Genomic DNA, 23,728 nt, shown 5'->3' on the forward strand with positions numbered 1-23,728 from the left:
TTGCAAAAAAAAATCACTTAACAATAAATAACTACACTATGAGTAATTTGTAATTGCATTAAAAATAAAGTCAGGTGACATTATGCACATAAATAATTCTAATGAAAAAATCAATCACTTTAATATAGAAAATGAATAATTTTAAAATAAAAAATTGTAAATGTCCTTTATTAAGCGATTAGGGAGTAAAATTTTAGATGTTAAAGAACTCTCTTTTTAATTATATTGGATGAGGGTATACATTGAAATTTTTCCTATTAATTAATAATTACAGGGAAGGCAAACGGTGAAAATTATCTCGGTTCCTCCGTAAGCTCCAATAGTGGTAGGTCTCTACACGTGCCATCTGGCATTCTCCGTCGACATGAGTCTGCTCACCTCTCCGGCGATCCGAGTATTTGCACCTTCCTATTTCTGTTTCTTTAAGCTTTCTCCGTCCTCGGGCAATGGCAGAGTCCTCGGGTTTGGGATGGGGCTGGGGTTCGAGTGGCTGAGGAATAAGAGAAGGCTAAGGCGAAAGCTCAAGTCGGTTGTGAACGCAGAGCTTTCGAAGTCGTTTTCCTTGAATTTCAGTTTGGACTCTCAGGTCATTGTTTCACTTCCCCTTTTTTAGCTAAAGGTGGTCTTTGATTGATGGATGATTTATTCGTTTGAAGTTGCTGGTCCCAAAAGAAAAAAAAAAGGTTGCTGGTTTGTTATTTCTTTCGAAGACTGCTACTCTAATTCAATATATTAACTAATAATTAAATCCAATCATGAAATCTGGTGTGTTACTGTTTCGAGATAATAAAATGTTTTACATGATTCATTTATTTTTCGTTGCCATCGGTTGATTTCTATGTCTATATTCTTATTTGTGGGCAAAGGCCGGTTAATTTAACGCTGGTTTACATATAATATGACGAGGACCTTGTTGGTAGGGTAGTTGACTACTGAAATAAATTTGAGCTTGCTGAAGTTGTCACTTTCATGTTGTGAAATTTCACTAGCTTATGTTGTGATCTCATTGCATAATGCATCCTAGTCACTTTGGAATTTTGGAATCTTTTTTGCCTTTTAAACTTGCATTTTCTTTTCCAGTTTGAAATTAATTATTTGGGAAAGTATAACTTCAGATCTCTGTATTTTGCTTGCGTTTTGCTATAAATTCTTACACTTTTTTTTTTTCAATGTTTTAGGTCCTTATATTTTTATTTTTTGGTAGGTCCTTCCAAAGTCCCCACATTTTGTTCATTTCAAGGACCTAAAACATTGAAAAATAAAAGTGTAGGGATCTAGAATATCGAAAAAAAGTGTAAAGATTCAAAGTTATGTTTTCTTTAATTATTTTCTAAAGTTGCCATTTCCGAGCTCGTCGCTTGTATTTATTTGGCTTGTTAAACAATCACGCACATGAGCAAATCGTTTTAATTTTCCTTCCTTCCACTGAAGCGTAAATCACATCTTCCTTCTTAGTTATTTTTGAGATCTGTAGCTTGACATCTCTGGATTTTGATCGTCTCTTTCATTCCTTAAATTCCTCTTACAGAACATGTCCTCTGTCAACCCTGATATTTCATTGATGAAGCAATTGCTTGCACTGTCCCACACTATGAGCAAATAACTAGCCCGTTGCTGAATAATTCTAAACTTTAGAATATCTGATTAAAAAGTAGTTTCTGTTTTTTTTTCCTTTTTCTGTATGTTATTTATTGCACTTTATTGCTCTCAGAATAATTTGAGAATTGAATCATGGAAAAGATTCAAACCATAGACTTGCATTCTTCTTTAAAATCATTTCTGATGTTATTATTTTCAGAACATGAATTCCTTCCAATCCTATGATCCATCACAGCTGCCTTGGATCGGTCCAATTCCAGGTGATATTACTGAAATTGAAGCATATTGTAGGATCTTTAGGAGTGCTGAAAGGCTTCACTCTGCATTAATGGATGCTTTGTGCAATCCATTTACTGGTGAATGTAGTGTCTCATATGATGTCCCATCAGACGAGAAACCACTACTTGAAGATAAAATAGTCTCTGTCCTGGGATGTATGGTATCTCTTGTGAATAAAGGGAGGGAGGATATTCTTTCTGGAAGGTCCTCAGTCATGAATTCCTTCCGTGCTATACATGTTAGCACAATGGAGGATAATCTCCCCCCGCTTGCCACTTTTAGGAGTGAGATGAAGAGGTGTTGTGAGAGCTTGCATGTAGCTCTTGAGAACTATTTGATATCTGGTGATGATCGAAGCATAAATGTGTGGCGAAAACTTCAGAGACTGAAGAATGTCTGCTATGATTCAGGTTTTCCTCGTAAAGAGTTTTATCCTTGTCATACTTTATTGGCAAATTGGAGTCCTGTTTATTTTTCAACTTCTACAGAGGACATGGGATCTAAAAATTCTGAGGCAGTTTTTTGGACAGGAGGCCAGGTAACAGAAGAAGGCTTGAAATGGTTACTGGATAAAGGATTTAAAACTATTGTAGATGTCAGAGCAGAAACTGTAAAAGACAACTTCTATCAAGCAGCCATTCATGATGCTATTGCCCGTGGGAAAATTGAATTGGTCAAAATCCCAGTTGAAGTTAGGACTGCACCTACAATGGAACAGGTTGTGAGGCTTGCATCTTATGTTTCTGATGGCAGCAAAAGGCCCATTTATCTTCACAGCAAGGAAGGAGTTTGGAGAACATCTGCTATGGTTTCCAGGTGGAGGCAGTACATTAGTCACTCTGCATCGCAGTTAGTCTCTAATCAAGTAGTTACTTCCAATGACATGGTTTCATGCTATGCAAAGGGATCCAGAAAATCTCAGGATTATTTGGTGGCTTCAAGGGGATCCTTCCTAGAAAAGGATACCAATTCATTACGAGATAATCTGGGTTCAGCTCATGGTTTTGTCGAAACATCAAGTGAAAGTGCCTCTCAAAAGAAGGTTAACAAAAAGACACAAAGTAATGGGGCTTTGAATGGATCTATTTCTGGAGATAAGACAACATCAGAAACCCTATCTACTTCTAATGGGGTAGGATCTTTTTCAAGTTTCTCTCGTGTGACTAACCCTTTAAAATCTCAGGTTCCTCCTTGTGATATCTTTTCCAAATGGGAGATGTCCAACTTTCTTGGAAAGATCTCACCACCTTCTTATTTCAGATATCATATTAGAGGAATGGAAAGCTTACAACATTCAAGAAACATGCGTATAGGAGACATGATGGTCAGCAATGTTGATAATCCTTTGCCCAAACTTGTAGACTCAGGAAGTTCCAATGGTTCTGCTCATATGGATTATCCTTCTGGAGAGGTAGATGTTACAATTGATGGAAATACAAACTTAGTGGCTGGAGGTACTTCTAATTCTGTTCAGACAACAGCATACAGATCTAGTAATAGGGAAACAAATCCCATGTTTAAAACCAGTGTCTCCACCAGTATGAGCACAGGTATTGATCATGTCGCTACTGGATCTCTGAAGGTTGAAGACAGCATTGCTGAGGCTAGGTTAGCCTTAGATGAAGATTCAGAACCCATTGAGGGGAATATGTGTGCATCTTCAACAGGTGTTGTTAGGGTGCAGTCCAGGAAGAAAGCAGAAATGTTCTTAGTACGAACAGATGGTTACTCGTGTACTAGAGAAAAAGTGACTGAATCTTCTCTGGCTTTCACTCACCCTAGCACCCAACAGCAGATGCTTATGTGGAAATCTGTGCCAAAAACCGTATTGTTGTTGAAAAAACTGGGGGAAGAATTGATGGAAGAAGCAAAAGAGGTAATGATCCTTTTCATGGACTCTAATAACAGAAAGCATGTGTGATGTGCAAATCAATGGTCGTCTTTGTCTCTTTGGTACCTCAAATCTAAATATAGAGTTTCTAGAATTGGATTTTCCATAATAAATTACTTTTGAAAGAATTATTAGTTAGTATTTGAGAGTTTTGAAATTGTTTTCAGTCCAAACTATTTATAGTTGTATCTTTCACAAACCTTGTATTCCTAACATCATGATTGGGGCTGCCTATTTGTATAAATCTTTCATATTCAAATTAGGCATAAATTTTGTCTCTAAGTGTTTTTCCTCTTATCTAAAACAAATCTTTCAGCTATTTGTGATTTTAATGTGATTGATATTTAAAATACCAATGGTTCAGCTGGAGTATCAAATATATTTTTTTTTAGTTTTTTTTTCTGGCAGAAAATATTTTTTAAGCTTGTTATTTCATTCCTCTAGTTGGCATTGATGTGTTTGTGAAATATGTTGTTCAAGTTTTTGCAGATTTTGCCACCTTCAAAATTTTTAGCAACTCAAGAATTTTTCCTTTTGATCTTTTTTAATTACGAATATGCTTTAGCCAGTTCTTGTAAAAAAATAATTTTAATTTATCAAATGTTTTATAACCCCTTCCTAATTTGTATGCAAATAATAGTCTGTTTTCTTTTTCTTTTTCCTGATTGCACAGAGGATATCTAGCTATAGTATTTGGATGAGTGAAAATACTAGTCCTAACAAAGAAGGGATTTTTTTAAAAACTATTCCTGACTAAATCCATTCTCGGTACAATTTCTGTATCTTATCTGCAGGTGGCCTCTTTCTTATATCACCAAGAAAAAATGAATGTTGTTGTGGAACCTGCTGTGCATGATATATTTGCCAGAATTCCTGGGTTTGGATTTGTCCAGACTTTTTATAGTCAAGATACCAGGTACAGGAGTTTGTGAGCTGGAATACAATAACTTGACAGTATTTTCCGATATGGTTGTCCATTGAAAAGCCATGTTAAATGCCTTTGACTCAGTGATTTACATGAGAAAGTAGACTTTGTTGCATGCTTGGGGGGAGATGGTGTTATACTGCACGCTTCAAATCTATTTAGAGGTGCTGTTCCCCCTGTTGTTTCATTCAACCTCGGCTCTCTTGGTTTTCTAACATCTCATAATGTGAGCTTTTGTAAATCTTTAGTTTCTTTTGCAATAAAAGCAATATAGGCAGCTCTGTGGTCATTTATTTGATTTACATCCTGTTTTTCTTGTATAGTTTGATGACTACAAGCAGGACTTGCGGCAAGTTATTCATGGAAATACTATACGAGATGGTGTGTATATTACTCTTAGAATGCGTCTTCAGTGTGAAATTTTTCGCAAGGGTAAAGCTGTGCCAGGAAAAGTATTTGATGTTCTTAATGAGGTTGTCATCGATCGGGGTTCTAATCCATACCTTTCAAAAATTGAATGCTATGAGCATGATCGACTTATAACTAAGGTGAGTGTCCCTCATGCTCTACTATGTAATGTACTATCTGTGATGAGAACCAGCAATGTCTTATAAGTCATATCTATAAACACGCACATGAAGCACTTTCAACCCTTCTGAGGGATAATTACCCTGTCCTTCAGGTACAAGGTGATGGAGTCATTGTGGCCACCCCTACAGGAAGTACTGCCTATTCTACAGCTGCTGGAGGTTCTATGGTAAAGCTTGTGCTCCAGCTTTTTTCATAGTTCTACAGATTTTGTGCCTGGTAAAATTAAGATAACTTAATGAGGCTGCTTTTGGTTTTATGATATTTAAAACAATAATAATCTTGTAATCCTCTATTTTCCCCACTACTTTGCAAAGTTCAGCTCATAATGCTGAATGCTTCGTCAGTCACTGCTATCATATCCATAGCTTATGTCATGCGGTATACAGAACTGAATTAGATAAGAAAAAATGATTTTGTTGATAAGAAATTTTTTCTTGTCCTTGAATAAAAAAAATAATAATAAAATGTGCATTTACTTTGAAATAATAAGAATTAAGGATATAATAGATATCACATATTTTGTTTTTCGTGCAATGGAAAGAGATTACCTTTCCAATGCACCAATCTAACGGCCCCTTATCAAGATCATAAACACAGGGAGGCTGATTGAACGGCCCAAACAATGCACTTCAAAGTTGCCATGCTACCTCACAGTGCAGAAAGAGATGGCTATTTATTTCTAACCTTTTATGCACATAAACGGGGGAAATAGCCTTACAAAGAGCATGCATCTGTGACTGATCTTTAGTGTCAGTCCCATTGAGCCCCACAGTCTGAAAGGCTTTCAAGTAGAATTTTTCAAAGCTGAAATTTGAAGAGAAGGACTAGAAACTAGAAATCGTGAAGATTAAATATTTAAATATCTCCCTTCCCTCTTTTCTTTTGCTTGTTTAAATCATCTGGAGTTTATAAATTGTCTGAATGGAGCTAGATGTGCTTAACAGCATGGCAACCATTTTTAATAGATTATTTTGCCCGGCTTCCAAAGTTCCTTTTAATCTCCCACCCCTTTTTATGTTTAACATTAACCTGGGCGAATAGATGTTAACAAATAGTTTGCTCATTGTTAACAGCATGGCAACCGTTTATAAATTGTCTGAATGGAGCTAGATGTGCTTAACAGCATGGCAACCATTTTTAATAGATTATTTTGCCCGACTTCCAAAGTTCCTTTTTATCTCCCACCCCTTTTTATGTTTAACATTAACCTGGGCGAATAGATATTAACAAATAGTTTGCTCATTTTTAATGACATTTTTGCTAATATTTTAAAAGCCTTGCAGCGGCATGATTCAAATATGGTTTTATGACTGGTAATTTTTTTAAAATATAATTTTATCCAATTTCTTTCGCAAGCTTCTCATGGTTTGATGGTAAATTTGACTAGTTTGGAATAGATGATGCTTTGACCTGTTCTCTTAAACTGTTTTCCTTGTTGATTTAATCTAATGACTAAGAAAACTGCAGGTCCATCCAAATGTACCCTGCATGTTGTTTACACCTATATGTCCACATTCACTCTCATTTAGACCAGTTATTCTTCCGGACTCTGCGCGACTTGAATTAAAGGTGAAGTTAAGCATTCTCTATTCGGTAAAAGCATCATATGGGACATCTACATTAAAATTCAATCCTGCTGTTTCTTTGTTCATAATGCATCTTCTATGCCAAAGTAATTTTCCATTTTTTGAGATGCGCTAAGTTGTTTCGGGCATGTGTTGTCAATGCTATGCGGTGAGTGAAGACATAAGATAATTACAAGTATTATTTTTAAGGCTTCAATTCTTTTGTATGATTTAGAATTAGCGGTTAAGGTGTAATTTGATCATTTATGCTTTAGTAATTACTAATTAGGACGTGAGATAATTGGGGTTTACAATTCACAGATTCCAGAAGATGCAAGAAGTAATGCATGGGTTTCATTTGATGGGAAGAGAAGGCAGCAGCTTTCAAGAGGAGATTCTGTCTGTATAAATATGAGTCAGCATCCGCTTCCAACTGTAAACAAGTTTGACCAAACAGGGGACTGGTTTCGTAGCTTGATTCGTTGCCTAAATTGGAATGAAAGGCTTGATCAAAAGGCCCTGTAAACTCTGGATATGAAGAACGTATATGCGTTAGACTCTTGAAAAGATTCTGGGCTCCTGTACAGCCTGTACATTGAGATTACACAACTTAGTTATAGTGGAAATACTAGTTTCTTACATTGGCTTCCCTGATAAAGATGGGATTTGCCCCTGATTTCAATATAGTATCATACTGACAAGATGTTATTGAATACAAAAAAATTTGAAAGACATTAAAACTTGTCTGGGAACACAGCATTAGTGCATCCAAAAAGTTGATAACTATTTGTTGGAGTTACTTTCTCCTTTCTTTCTTTTTCTTTTCAGTAGATTTTGATGGGCCTGTGAGTTTTAATTCATGCAACGAAGTTGAGACATTTAGACAGGCCGAAGCCGAGAACAGTTATTTTTCTCAGCAGGCTGGATTATTATCAAATATGTCATTTGTTGGTCATGATTTTATGACAAGATTGTTAAGGTTTTGGCCCTCTGAACCTTCTGAGCTATTTATTTGTCTGCGGAAGAATCAAGAGTGTTGATGGGGCATCTCGGCCCATGATGATGCCGACGATGGTGCTTTGCCGGTGGAACATAGAATATGTTGGGGTATATTCTATTTGAGAATTTTTTTTGTTGTTGCACAAGTATCATCACAGCCAACAATTATGAGATTAATCTCTCAAGGAATCTGAGCATCATTTAATGGATTGTCTTCTTTCAAGTAATATTTTTCTGTACACACATCCAAAAATTGAAGTTTAGAATGATGTTTAAGGGACTCAAATTGTTACTATCTATGCTATATCCACATGATATTTTTAAGATAGTTATTAGCGTGTGAATTGCGAACACAATCACCAGCCTAAAGTGTAAACAAGGACAAACAGGGAAATTTGTAGACATCCACTTTAAATGGTATTGTTCATGTAATTGCATATTGTAATTTGTACAATAAAAGATACACATGAATTTTCACTATGACATTGAAAATACAAGATACTACTAAATTATAAAAGAAAAGATAAACATTAATGTTTTTTGTTTTTTTGTTTTTGGGTACAGATAAACATTGATATAAATGCACACTATCATTGTTTATTCTGCCTCTTACTAGCTCTTTTCACCCAAATGAAGAGAAATGAAAAAGTAAGGAAAAGCGAAAGTATTACACGGCACGAGTGATGCATTTTTTTTTTTTTTTACTTTTACTTTTACGTTCCTCACACCGCTCGAACGGCTTCAAACCTTGGTTCTTTTGCGAGGAACTTTTGCTGAGCATAGACAGACATGTAATCCCCAAATACGAATTTTGGGTAAGCGCAATCCACTTGTTCGCTCTCTTTCTCCAGCAATTGCGGTGCAGGGCATATGTTAGCTCGCAGCGACGGATTGTAGAAGGAAGCGATCGATCTTCTGTTTCTATCCGGTGTGGCCAGAACCCTATGCCAGCAGCTCTTATACCGACCATTGCTCAACACCTCGATCTGATCGCCAACGTTGATGACTATGGCGTTTTGCAATGGCTGCACGTCAATCCATTGGCCTTCTTTGAGCATTTGAAGGCCACCCACCTCATCATCTTGGAACAGTAGGATGACGCCTCCGGCGTCGGTGTGAGCTCGCAGGCCGTAAATGAGCTCTGGATTGGGGCATGGTGGGTAGTGGCTTACCTTTGTTCCGAAGAAGGCATTGTTTCCATCTCCTCCATTTAATGCCTTCTTCATGTATCCTTTGGGTAATCCCAAGTTCTCCTCCATCACTTCCATCACTTGCTCAGCCAATTTCTTTAGCTCACTTCGATACTCTGCCATGGTTTCCCTGTCATATATATACATATATCCATGTGAACGTTGGCCAGTTAAACTTCTACATTTTTTTTTATTACAAGTTAAGCTTATACATTGAAAACTTGTTTTATGTTATGGATGTACGAGATCTAATTGACTATACTGTTTGCATTTGAAGTTATATTAGAATAGTTTTCTTGCCTTCAAGAAGAGAAAACAGTATTTGGTTGTTTGCATGAAATTATGGATAAAATGAGAAACTGCATGATCATTGGAAGGTCATTGATTTTTCTGTGGGTCTACACACACACACACACACACACCTGAATCCAGTTGTTCTTTTAGGCCATTCATTATCATCCAGGAGAGTGAAGACATCTTCCCAATCCACACCCTGTGACTTCTCACCGCTCTTCTTTTCAACCAATTCGTTGAGCACCTTCACCGGGGTTGAGTTCTTGAAATTTTCCTCTCTTTCCAGTTCATAGCACTCAGAGCATGCCTTCTTCACCCTCTCCAGGAGCTCCTCAGGAATCCCATGGTTGATCAACTGCAAAACTGTGCAATTAATTTTCTGGCGCGTGTAGTAGAATACTCACAAATATGAAGGTCATGCATGTTCTAAATGTAAAGGTAAACTATAAGTACCTGGAAAAACCCCCAATGTTCAAACCCATTGGCGATCTGAGCCATAGTTTTTGCCCTTTCTTCCCCATCGAGCTTTGAGAAATCGATCACAGGGATAGCCATTATTATTTCAGTGAAGGTAACAGAGAGTGATTATATATTTTAGTGGCTTGTTGAAGATAAGGCGCTATTCTTGGTTTTGGTTGATCAAAGAGGCTTATTTGTCTGGTATTTATAGCAAAAGTTTCTCGCCAAGTTGGACGTCAGAGCCATATTATTGGCTGCTTGTTTCAAGAAATCGGCCGTCACAGTTAGATCAGGGACGGTGAAGCTTTGCAATAAATGAATGAAAATGAAAGAGTCAACTCGGTCTCTGAGATACTGCCTGTAGCCGACCGGCACAAGCCCTCCCTTTCCAGGTGACGCATTTCATTCATTAGGATTAAATAGCAAAATAGAACATGAAGTAGCAAAACATGACCTGTATTCTAAACTCTTAAAATATATAAAATTAATTATTTAATATTATAATTATATCATGTGACTTAAAATATTTGATTTTATTTTTAAGTTAAGTAAAAATTTTATATTTATTTTTTATATTTAGATTATTATATATATACAACATGATTGAATCATGCAAATGTTGATCTTCTCTGTTCAATATTCAATTTAGTTTTAAAAATATTATCTATAACTCTGATTTAGTTTTATTTTATTTTAAATAAATATCATAGGATTTTACTGACGATGGATACGGAAGACAATGATTTCATCAACAAATTTAAAACCCAAATTAATCAATTAATTAAAATTATTTAATATTTAAACTTCTTTTTTAATGGGATTCTAAGTTTTCATCATGAAATAAATAAACATTATTTAAAATAAGATTAAATCAAAGTTATAGAGGGCAGAAAATATGAGATGCCAATCGTTTAAAAAATATTACAAAAAAAGGATAAAAAATATTATTTCACAAAATTATGGGTTATTCATCATGGCCAATGATGCATTCATCATAGTGGACCACATTAAGGCTAATTTAATTTACATAATATTCAACTTTTTATACATAAACAGTTGGGATAATTTGTTCGAAATTTAAAAATTCAGGGTTTAGGACATTACTTGTTAATAGCTTAGGGCAATGTTTTTAAAATTGGACTGAATATCAAACTAAAAAAGTTATCAGTTCATGCTTCACATAGTCTAATCAATTGAATCAATAGTCAAACCAATAATATAGTAATAAAATTAAAAAATATTATATATATTTATATAATGATATAAATATAAGAAATAAATATAAAATTATTACATAACTTGAAAATAAAATCAAATATTCTAAATTAATGATAAGTTAACAAGTCACATAAAGCAATATAACATTGAATGGTGAACAAACAGTCAAATAGTCAACAAATGACAAGCTCAATTATTAGAGTTTAATTCACAAACAACATGCATCATGAATAAAATAAAATAAAAAAGGAGATCAATGGGGAAAAAGTAAGGGCACCATTCCTGCACTTCTTATTTTATCTCACAGCATTATGCCTTTCGTGAAAAATCTTTGAAATCGTCACTGCGAGGGCTGGCTAGAGTAGAAATCATTAGATGGAATGGCCATTGCATATAATTAATAGCTTGTCAAGATTTAATTTAACACACACATTCAGCCTCTTGTGGATTACATTCTGCTGGAGTGGCAAATTCTACGGAAACGGTTCTATATAACCAAAGCTAAGTTATATGATTCACAAAAAACACCAATCACCGCAAGCCAAGCTATACAGATATGTTAAAGTCGTAAGCTCAACATCTGAACCTAACCAGGCATCCAGTGATACGAAAGGCATGAACTTGATATTCAGCACAAGACTTTTTCCATTGCAATACTCAAAATAAGGAAAAGCACAACTACATCAAAAATCGAAAGATTTTCGAGTGGATTCTCTGGAGCCAGGAATTGTGATTGGAAGAAAGGACTCGCGAGGGAGGACAATGGCTGGAATTGCAATGGATGACAGCTGAACACATGACGGGCGACTGGTGGAATCACGGCTTCGTGAGTGCAGTAGAGCAGAAGCAAAACTCCGTGTCTTTGGTGCTCTGGTCTTTAAAGTTTAGGATTCATTTTGTGTATTTTAAGAGTTCAGGGTTCATAATATTTTTCGTACGATACTTCAAGGTTCATTTTATTCGTTAATTCTTAGTCTATTCACAGCTTACACATCCTAATTTGATTGATTAATTGATAATTACGATATTGATGTGACATCAGAATTAGTTTTGCAGAAAAACATTGGATATACAAAATATTTTTAAAAGATAAATACTCTTTCCGTTAAAAAATATAAAGTATTTTTAATCTAATTTTACCTCTAATAAAGTAGTTATTTATTTTTAAACTAATCATATTTTTTTGTATTTACCCCTATTTAATAGGGTGTTTCACCCTAAAATAAATATAAAGTATTTATTTAATAGGGATACTTTCAAAAAAAAGTAATGATTACAGCTTAAAAAATTAAAAATACTTTACATTTTTTAACATCCAATCTCTCAAAAAAAGTCTTATATTTTTTAACAGAGAGAGTAGTTCTTTAACTTTTTATCCATTTTTATCAAACATTTAATTTTTTTAAATAAAAATAGATAATTGAGAGTTAAAGCAAGAAAGAATTTTAATTTAAACAATCTAAGTCAAACATAAATAGTTGAAATTTCTTTTGAGAAAAGGATCTCTTGCATGCTTAGCTTCTAACAATGTCGCATATAATCTTTTAAATATGTGGAAGGAGTTTTTTATTTTTTATTTTTTTTTAATGAAAGAGTATGCAGTGTTAAAAATGAATTTTTGTAAAGAGCAGGAGTTGTACACAAGAAAGCGGTTGCCCTTGTTGTAACTCGATCAAGAAGAGTTATAGGAACATGGGATTCGCGAATCTAAGCAAACCATTCACTAATATAGAGATTAAATCTAGACCAAAAAAAATATATATATATATATATATAGAGAGAGAGAGAGAGAGAGAGAGATTAGATCAATAGTTTTAAGTTTGATCATTCTATACGGTTAATATATATGTATTTTCTGCTTTCTGATGTACTAATGGTAGTTTTGCTTAAAGTTCAAATCTCTGCCGACTTTATCTCTTGTGGATCAGGTTAAAGTGCGCACCCACATTGCTTTGTAGTTTGTACTCCTCAATCCCTATTGACTTTTATTCGTGGCATCTTGCGTCTTGACAATTGTCCGTTACTTGATTATTAGAAAAAGTTAACACGACTCAGATTTGAAGGCGTAGTTTTAGGGTTAAGGGAAGGCACGGTCAATACATCAGAGATATGGTAAATCGCAATCGGATTCCTTTAATTTAATACCTCGTCAACTTCTCAAAATTGACATTAAATATAATCTTGTCTTTAATTTATTTAACCGAAGGAAAGGATTTTATATCATGTGCCATGCCAAATCACGATTCACGATCAGAATGATCTGGAAATCGGAAGTAGCAGGGGATCGTCAATTATGCAATCATTGGTTTGATTCCATTTGTCCGAATGTTAGGATGCATTTCTGAGGAAGGAGACGATAATGAAGAACTCGAGCTTACAAGCTTAACTCATTACGTGCTGTCCTTGTACTACTTCACGATGCCATTGTCAGGGATTCAACATTGTTAACATAAATGATGTTTTCCATGATTGCATATATGTTGTATCACTGGCACTGGCATGGTTCTATATGTGATATGGTTTGCAGCTCTCGATCTTTCAAAAAGGGAAATGACATTTAAGGAGAATTTATTACAATAAGGACCTATCAATTTTATATAAGATACATATTGTTTTGTAAAATTATGTATATAATATTCAGTTTTTAATAACAACATATGTGTGTTTTTACAAATGATATCTGATGTAAAATTAATAGGCTTTTATTGCAATAAATTTTCTTGAAAGAGTTTTAAATGTTATTCTTCCTTTTAAAAATCATATCATACATTCTAGCATTTATGTTATGTTTTTTCAAACAAAATTTTTCTATATTACTTAAAAACTTAAAAAAAAAATATTTTGAATGATTGCAGTCTTATAATATTACTTGAGAGATGCTTGTTGTAATCAAAATATTTATACCTATACCTATATCATAAAATTTTAAAATATATATATTATATATATTCCAGTACTCCTATCATGCTAGATGGTATTTGATACATGTACATTTCGAATCTTTTTGGTATAAATATGGATTACAATATTTAATTTGGTGTGGTGTTGTCATTATATGAAGACAAATTTATTGTTCAGTGCAGCGCTGGCGTTCAGATCACAAACTTCAAAGTTCATGCTTGTTTTTTATTCCCTGATATAATAGGCCCTTCCTCTTCTGATTTCCCATGTGGCGGAGGTCAAAACTATGTTGATTTTTTTAAGGTTAGTGAACTCCTTGCTCGTAACTTTGACAAAGTTATTCGTATTGGACATTGCATGTAACTTGGTGGAGTTATCCTGAAAATCTTCATTACTTTCAAATAAATATATAAGGTCCGGTCCAAAATCGTGTTTTCCTATATATATGCAAATCTGAAAATCATATAAATCAATAACAATACAAAGGTTAATATATATATATATATCAATAAAATTTATAACAAATCACACGTTCATAAATTATTATAAACAATGTGCTCTATTTTTTAAAACAAGGGTAATTTACAAGAAAATTCTTTATTGGATGTAATATATATAATACACACACGCACGCACAAATCTTTTCCAGAGTGTTATACTGCAATAACAGCAATACGATACATTCCCCCAGGACAAGGGAGCTGTAGTGTGATGGAATTAGGCCAAATTCATGCATGAGAATACTTACTTACCTTTCCCTTAAATAAATACTGATCCCCTTCAATGCCTTGTTCTTTAAGAAGTGCATGCTGTAATTTTAATTCAGCGATCTCAACAGACCTTTCCCTTAAATAAATACTGATCCCCTTCAATGCCTTGTTCTTTAAGAAGTGCATGCTGTAATTTTAATTCAGCGATCTCAACAGACATACACAGAGAGAAAAGAAGAGGAACACATGGGTTCTGAGCAGACAATGTCTTATTGTAAAAAGCCTATTGGCGACAAGTACTGCAGAGTTGGTCTATAAGGTGTCCTGAACAATGATTTCATTTCTGTTAGTTTGTAACGAAATCTTGTCTCTATTATATTCATTATATCATAATCCTCGCACTATTATTCTGAATTAAATATTTGATGCGAAGTAAGCAGAGCCCTGCAGGGTGGGGTTGTTATTGCCACCTTTTTCGCTGCTCATGTTTCGGTTTTGTTTGAGAGATCCCACAGTGTTGAGCTACTCGTCATTCAATTCCATTATCACTAATATATCCATTTGTTTGTTGCTTCGTAACTCCACCGTTCTTAAGGAATATTCTCTTCCGATCACTCATCAGTGTTCACCAGATTCAAGATTAAGTAAGTCCATGCAGCTCTCTTTGCGAGGTCAAAACTTACGCAGAGATGCGACTAGAAAACTCTGTTGAGCTCAGGAAAAAATGGCCAATTTTACTTATATATCTTCTTTCAACAATAACATATATATGCGCCATATATAGAGGTGCTAGAAAATAGTTCGATCTCTTGGTATAATTCAACACTGTAAAAAGAGATTACCGCACTGTAATAAAAGCATCGTTGCGGGGTCAATCAAGTAACTAACAGTACCTGATAACTGAATACAGACAGGGTTTCGTCAATGTCCCGCTTGTGCGGCCCCGTACGTCTCTTTCTTGATGCTTCTGGCAATTCCCATTCTGAGTTTTCATTAATAACAATCCGTATCTTATTCTTACTCCATGTGACTTCGCATAAGGTTTTGATGCAATCATGTTGACTTTTAGAGAGCCTGTGTTTTTATTTCGAGTTTTAGTTTTATATGTCATTTGTTAGGGCTAAGCCAATTAGCTCGAATTATTAATATTTAAACATTTTTCTTTTAATTAATTAAATTTAAGGCATTATTTCAGCATTTGGATTTTGCTCTGCCCACATAAGTATCAAATGGCAACTCCTTCACATAAATCATACGAATTATGATAAATCCACCCTCTCGAGTTGGATAGTTGAAAGCACTGATGCAAATAACGAAGTGGACAATACACTCGCAAATAGGGGGGGGGGGACAGCAGGCATCATCTGGCTCTTTCCATCAAACTGAAATCAAGTTTGCTTCACTAATTCTCTTTCATATCCTTTTCATCACCATCATAACAAAAATATTAAATAAAATAAGCTTATTTGGACTAGCTTAAAACTTCTTTTTCCCAAAGTCCAACCCTAATTAATTTTTTCAGAGCAGGCTGACTTGTTGAATCAAGCCTGAATTTGAATTGCTAGCTCTACATTATTATGAGATTTTTTGAATAAAAGTATTTTCTATTGATAAGAGAGAATAATATTGATCGAGATATGAAAGATAAAGAAGAAATCCCTTTCAATTATGTTTAATTACTTTGTACATTAAAGTTAAAAATAGAATCTTCAATTATTTATTTAAGGAATGAGAATTCTTATCACCCAATTCAATCTAAGAGTACCTTGAGAATTTTATTGAAAGGCAATCTAAATAATATCTTTGTATATGTATATTAATTTGATCTTTATCAACAAAAAATTAATTTTAATAAAAATTATATATTTTTTATATTTCAGTCAAGGAATCAGTAATATATAAATTATACATGGATTTAGTCCATGAACTTTCTTAAAATGTTGCTTGGGTGTTCCCCATGTTACTCTTCCCAAAATAAACAGTTCAAGTCAACCGTTACCCCCGAAACACCCCCCAAAGAAAAGAAATATTTGTGACAAGTCAAATCTTTGATTTTTTTTTTTAATTTGTTCTGCTAATTTTGTAAAAGCAAGCGACGTTGATTTACTCCTTTATATAATATAGAATAAGTGATGACGAGGACATGAAGCAGGTACCATTCTTTTAATAATAGACACTTCGATGTTTAGACAACATACACTTGGCGGGATTAGGTAAAGATGGCATAAAATATAGAGAATATGAGTTATAAAGGCCTCTTCCTTTTTTGCCAACGTTATAACGGCTTGTTTAAGTAAGTACGTGTGTGTATCTATCACGTATAAAGAATATAATTAAGAAACTATTTTTTTAATATCTTATATTTATTTTTTGTTGTGATAACTTTTTATGATTTTCTTATTTTAAGTATATATTAGGATTAAAGTGTAAAAATACCCACCAAGTGGTCGGCTAAGAACATCCATAGCTTAAAGTAGGAAAAGGTACAAAAATATTTATGACGGTACTAAAGTTAGTGTAAAAGTAACTAATATAAAACTCCTTATTTAAACACCATAAATCTCCATAAGTTAAGGTATCGAGGGTCTAACCCTAAAAGAACAACCAAGTTTAATAAAAATTGTAAGTAGGAATCCCTAATTTTCATAATATAAAATACTTCCATACATTTTTAACACTTACAAATTAGAGTTTAAAACATATGTGGAAGCATGAGATTCAAAACAAGTTGACGCTTTTGCAAAAAGGAAAAAAAAATTATTTTCTACACAAAACAACACATGCATTGTGACATATTGTTGATGCATTGCAACGTGCTGTCTCTGTACCATGCGTTGCAATGCAATGCATGAATTTGATAGTAATTTTGCTATCATAAGATAACACTTGGGATGAACTTTTGATATGTTCTAAATCTTCATCTAACATCCGAGTGAGGTGATATAAGTGTTTACAGAGAGCCTTCTCCTAACTCTAGCTAATGAAACTAATTTTACAACTAAATTATTTTTCTATCAAAAGTTGGACACTCTTATCAAAACTCACTCCTTTATCACAAAAATACACAACTAGGGTGTCCATTTCCTAAACCAAGTATTAAAAGCCTACACCAACTCTTAAACCACACACAGTAAACTATTATAAACTTGTGTAACACATCACATTCAATCTATCACAATTATATCACAATTTTCATGCTCCATCCTTAATTCACAGAAACATAAAGGGGCTGATTTTGCATAAATCCTAAAATAATCATCAATGTCAACCAATTACATAACACCTCACTTGTGCTTGTATTTTGACTCTATATACCCTTACAACCACATATCAATAGCCTAGGGCATAAAATACACATAGATCTTTTCAACAATAGTGCGAGTAGTCAAAATGAATTATATGTTGTCTTAGTTAGAAAATAACAATTTTAAAATACACATAACCCAAAATCATACAAGGCCTACTCTTAGGATTTGCACAAAATCTGAAGCCTCCTATTGTTTTCCCTAATTCTAATCGAATGAGTTAGGTCTTGTAATATTGAAAATAAGGAGTGAGTACGACAGCTTAGTAACTAAGGTCAATCTAGCTTATACAATTTCATAATAATTAATTATAGATGTAAATAGAAATTAATAACTTCACAAACATCATATGTATATATTTAAAAAATGCGTATCTGGGGATCACAATAATAATAACCATATGCCCTTAATGAAAAACACGCCAGACTACAATAATAACAATCATGCAACCAAGAATATAAATGCATAATCAATGCTAATCTCATACCCTCCTAATACCTCATACATGAAATCAATGGCTATTCAGTGCTACGTTTACAACTCAAACTAATTCAGCCTTTCACTCGTGAGAAGCTGCCAAGCCAGGACAAACCCATTCATTTATGATCTGCAATTTTTTCCCAATACTAACAATCATGAAGTGTTGTACCTCTAATCTAGTCTTCTTATGAACTAGTAGAGATTAGTTAGGTTCAAGTCCCTCAAAGAACAAGTGAGATAGTCCCTAATCAACTATAAGACAATGGCTACCTCCTAATTTTAATGATTGGTGCCAAGGCAAGCTTCCGATTCCAACAGTAAGCCGCTATTACCATGTGGATTTACCAATCTACTTCTCTTTCTATAAGCGAACTCCTTAATGATCATATGCACACATTAATACATAGTATGCACAATCATAGACAATCATCACAATATATAACATTCACCACAAATCCATATTCTTCATACCCTATAAATCCCATCAAACACTATAAATCTCATAATATTCATGATCATTCATATATTTACATATGCATGTTTCTATTGATTAGTATGATTAACACATATAAAAATACAGGCATCACATTTTGTCACTTTACTAACATATTTCCATGCATATGACAGCTACTTGCCAAATTTTGCATCGGATATCAATTTACAACAATAATAAGTCCCAAACACTTTAGTTTAACAAATAATTAATTAACAACTAATTATACAAACTAAATCTTTCTCCTAATTACCTTGAACATTTGAGAGGTTAAAGGTTTTTCCTTTAAACACAAACTTTTAAAGCTTTTTGCTAAGTTTGAATGGTATCAAAATAGTTAGTCTACAATTAAATCACAAGGGAAACCTTCAATATCCTCGTTGTTCAAATAATTTTCACACTAACCAACCTTTCAAACTCACACACAATGTAATCTCTTAATTTTCATCATATCCACTGGTTTCACTGGGCTCCTTTAGCTCACATTGTCATTTATGAGCCTATAATCCACTATTATTAGCATTAATCATACCTACCTATCATCATAAATGTAAATTTCGGCTATTAATGGCCTCATCAACTAACAACTCATAAAATCATTAATATTAGGTTTAAATACTTTAAATAACTCCCAATAATAATATGTTAGACAATGGATTTGAACCTTTAGCTCATATAAGCAAAAAATTATCATTTTAACTCAAATCCTAACTCTAATCTCAAGAAAATGGAAGTAGAAGGCATATAGGACTTATTTTTGATGTTAGAAAGCTTCAAAATATCTCTAAGGGTCCTCAAATTTGTTCCCTGGCAGAGAAATTTCATTTGCTCTTTTTTTCTTATTATGGTTTTTTGTCTAATTCGTGTGCAACTTATTAGAAAAAATTGATCATGCGCCATGGCGCACACAGCACGCATTGTGGCACATGGCATAGAGAGGTTCTCCTTTACTAGTTGCCATCTGTACACTGCAACAGATGCACTGCACGCCATGACATGTGACATTTCTTCAGCTTTTCTCACCTTTTGATGCTTGAGTGGCACTTCAGACTTGTATTTAGGATTGAAATCATAATCAAACATGCTTGTTAGATCTCTCTAGCCATGCACCACATCCAATCACTTAATTATTCTAATTAAACTTAGTCAATTATGGTTAAATTTTCCTAGAATGTTACAACTAAACTGTTAACTTGCCTTAATGCTGTTAGCTTCTAGTGTTAAATGTTGATTGTGCTTACCATGTATCAGTCTTTGTTGATATGGATTGAAAGTAAAAATACCCATAAAGTCATCGGCCAAGAGCATCCAATAGCTTAAAATGAGAAAAAGGGCAAAAATACCCATAACGTTCCTAAAGTTGGTGTAAAAGTGACTAATCCATCAAATCCCTTAAATGTTGACTTTTTAGCTAACATCTAAATAAAAGTTGACCATTTTTTGCTATTGTGGACAAAAAGTATTCACAAGTTAAATTCTAATGAAGTTGATCAATCATTGTATGCGTATCTATAACATTACTTTAGTAATTAGTAAGCATAATGTGACCAATTTGTCAAAATCCATGCCATATGATTTCTTTCTATCATCATGTATCTCACCTCCTTACTCCCTTCCTCTCCACTCATTTTTCATTTATACAAAACCTGAGATTTAACATACTGAGATAAGTTGCACACAATCAAATATAGAGAATGAAGAGGCTGTGGCTCATTGTAAATAATGTAAGCACTTATAAAGGAGGTTGTCTTTGATTATAATGCCTTCATGACTATGCACACCTCCTACGCCACTTACCTTAAGAACATTAGCAACACTTATGTGATTTTGGTCATGATAAGGTTTAAAATTCTCAAATGATTTTTACCACTGTTGCAACGAAGCGAGTGATTTAACTTGTTATTTAGTCAAAACTATATTTTTCTATATGGTATTTATATGATAACTGATCAACCTTCATAGAATTTCGTCTAGAAATTTTTTTTATCCACATTAGTGAAAAATGGTCAACTTTTGCTTAGGTGTCAGTTAAACAGTCAATATTTAAGGGATTTAATGGATTAGTTACTTTTGCACTAACTTTGGTAATGTTATGAGTATATTTACCCCTTTTTTAGTCCACATGAGTAAAGATTAACACGTGGCAAACAAAGTTAGTAGCATAGCCAGCATTTAACAATGAAAACTTATCGAGTTAGGGCAAGTTAATGGTTTGGTCACTTTTATACTAACTTTGGTAATGTTATAGGTAATTTTATCCTTTTTTTCTCACTTTATGTTATTGGATGCTCTTGGCTGACCATTTGTTAGGTATTTTTACACTTAATCCTATATATTATTTATAATATATTAATTTATTCATGAATACTTTGAACATGATCTGACTCTAGATACTTAAGGGGGTCAATCTGGAGAGATTTTTCTCTTTATTTTTCCTTCCTTTTTTGTCAATCTCTATCATTTTTGCCTTGAACCTTGCAATTATCTCCTTTCTACCTTTTGTTTTAGGTTTTTGTCTCTATCTTTGTTCCTCTTTTCTTTCCACTACTTCAGCCCCTATTCCTTATTTTTGTAATTTGTAGAGCCTGTCTTTCTTTCTTTGGAGACTTTCTCTCTTCCATAACCACCGTTTACTTCTCTGCTTGCACCACCTTTCTCTCCATCATTGCCTATTTTTGTTTCTTTAGTATCGCTTTATTTTTCATCACCCTTTTTCTTTCTTATTATCATGTTCAATTTCTTTTCTACTATGCTTTCTTCTCTTACCCTTGAATTTTCTTTTTATTGTCCTTTTCTTCTCATTTGTTTTTGGTTTCTTAGGAGTTTTCTAATTTGGGGTTTATTGTTTTTCTCAATCCTTTTCTCCTTTTGTTTGATAGTTTCCTTTTGTCGCTCTCCTTTCGCCACATCTATGAAATGGGTAGTGTTATAGATGCAGGTTTTCTTATTGCTATAATGTACTCTTTTTTTATCTAGTTTGTTTACTTTATTTTCATGATTTTTGGTAGTAGTCAATAGTTACCTAAAGCAACTCACTTGTTGTTCTCTTGGTGTCAAAGATGTTGGTTCTTATGGAGTTCTAGCATATCACTGCTGCTTGTTGGCCTTTGTGTTTCGCTGTCAAGAAACTTTGGTTCTATGTTCATGCAGTTGTTGCATTCTTAGATTGAGGGTCTCCACATCATTAAGATGGCAATGAAGTTCTTCAATCAGTTGGCAACTTGGATTTGCCTTTAGGCCTTTTTTATATATATGTTTTTATGTTTCCTTTGTTGTTGTTTGTGGCCCAATCTAGCCTAAGGATGGGTCTTTGTTTGGAGAAATTCTCGAGTAGACTAAGTGCAACACATCATTTATAATCTGTCCAACTAAATATGAATTGATTTTGATATTAATAATAATAGAGAGAGAAAAGAAATAAATTAAATATAACATTATACTATAGGAATAAAATTAATTAAAATATTATTACGTAAGTTTTCATTTAGCTATCTTGGAGTATTTTAATTGAACAAACCACAAATGACATGATGCACTCATTTTACTTATAAATTTCTCCTCTTTTTGCAATGGACTAATGGTTTTGTAATAAATTGTCAATTTAAAAAAGAACTATGAATCAATGTCTCCATCAAATTCAATTATTGTTCTAAATTTTTCTTAAAATTGGATTTAGTTTTGTTATAGTATAAATGGTTTGTTTTTGTTTAATTGGGATAAATGATTTTATTTCCCCAGCGTTTTTCCAACACGGGCCAAAACTACAAGCATCTTGAAATGTGGAAGCGATTCCAAGAGCTACTTCCACGGTATAGATTCTTCGGTCAATGTCTTGTAAGCGGACAGATTTCCGGATTAAAAGAAAGCCCATATAATGAAAAAGGCCCAGTAGTGGTTGACACTTGGAAAGACCACCACATCAAACCCAGATTTGTTTTTTTTTTATCATTCGAGTTTTATATAAGGTAGCCCTTTTTTTTTTATTGATCATGAACTCGAGACAACCTCATCCTCATTACTAAAAAGGTAAAAGACAACCTCATCCTCACGTGGAATTCGTTTTTTTTTCCCTATGAAGATTAGCGATATTTATCGGTAAACCCAAACTCATCCTAAGAAAATTGGTAGTATTTTTTCAGGATAATGTAACACTGTACCTTTTAATTTTTTAAGTTGTTTTAAGTTATTGATTTAGTAATTTAAGTTTAATTTTTACAATCTAGTCTCTTAAATTTATTTTGATTACTTATTTGATCCTTGTTATTTAAAAAGAAGATTACAATGTTAAATTTTATTGACATCAATAACAGAATATTAATTGCAACTATGTAGATTAATAAAAAGTTAAGAATTATAATTGTTTAGGTAGAAAAATAAACTTTTAAATTAAAAATAAAAAGAACAAAATACAGTGTAAGGAATTATTATATTGATAAAACTAAATTAATTTAAGGGTTCATTTGTTATCATTTAACTATATGTAGAAGCCAAGACATCCATATATTATATATATTAGATTATTTTAAGAGTTAATTTGTATTTTAAAACTTAAAAGACTAACATAATAATTTAAGAACATATTAAAAACTAAATCAATAAAATTATAGTTGAAGAATCAAATTGATAACTAATTCAAGTTTGAGGGATTAAAATTTTCATTTTCTCCTCTTTTTTTTTATCTTAAAAATTGGTAGTATTAAGGCCATGTTTAGTATATAGGAATCCTAAGGTTAGAAATGAAATCAAACAAAGAATTCATTTGAAAGTGTATTTAATGTGAAATAATCATTATTTTTTGAAATTTTTATTTTATCAAAAAAAAGTCTCAT

General features: G+C 33.2%; 2 protein-coding genes across 2 annotated transcripts; one reads left to right on the top strand and one right to left on the bottom strand.

Annotated features, from left to right (window-relative positions):
* Positions 1–298: 298 nt before the first annotated feature.
* Positions 299–8,027, top strand: LOC129303753 (NAD kinase 2, chloroplastic-like). Its single transcript, XM_054943267.1, has 8 exons — positions 299–586; positions 1,799–3,754; positions 4,564–4,685; positions 4,779–4,920; positions 5,018–5,242; positions 5,377–5,451; positions 6,753–6,854; positions 7,172–8,027. The coding sequence occupies exons 1-8, from the start codon at positions 365–367 to the stop codon at positions 7,373–7,375; spliced, it is 3,048 nt and encodes a 1,015-aa protein (XP_054799242.1). The 5' UTR covers positions 299–364; the 3' UTR covers positions 7,376–8,027.
* Positions 8,028–8,358: 331 nt separating this feature from the next.
* LOC129303457 (1-aminocyclopropane-1-carboxylate oxidase 5) lies at positions 8,359–10,119 on the bottom strand. Its single transcript, XM_054942788.1, has 3 exons — positions 9,787–10,119; positions 9,462–9,688; positions 8,359–9,169 (listed from the first exon to the last, which is right to left on the bottom strand). The coding sequence occupies exons 1-3, from the start codon at positions 9,886–9,888 to the stop codon at positions 8,572–8,574; spliced, it is 927 nt and encodes a 308-aa protein (XP_054798763.1). The 5' UTR covers positions 9,889–10,119; the 3' UTR covers positions 8,359–8,571.
* Between the last annotated feature and the right edge of the window lie 13,609 nt (positions 10,120–23,728).

The sequence above is a fragment of the Prosopis cineraria genome, unplaced genomic scaffold (assembly GCF_029017545.1).
Source record: "Prosopis cineraria cultivar Desert tree isolate PC_DT_omini unplaced genomic scaffold, ASM2901754v1 PC2, whole genome shotgun sequence".
Classification (NCBI taxonomy): domain Eukaryota; kingdom Viridiplantae; phylum Streptophyta; class Magnoliopsida; order Fabales; family Fabaceae; genus Prosopis; species Prosopis cineraria.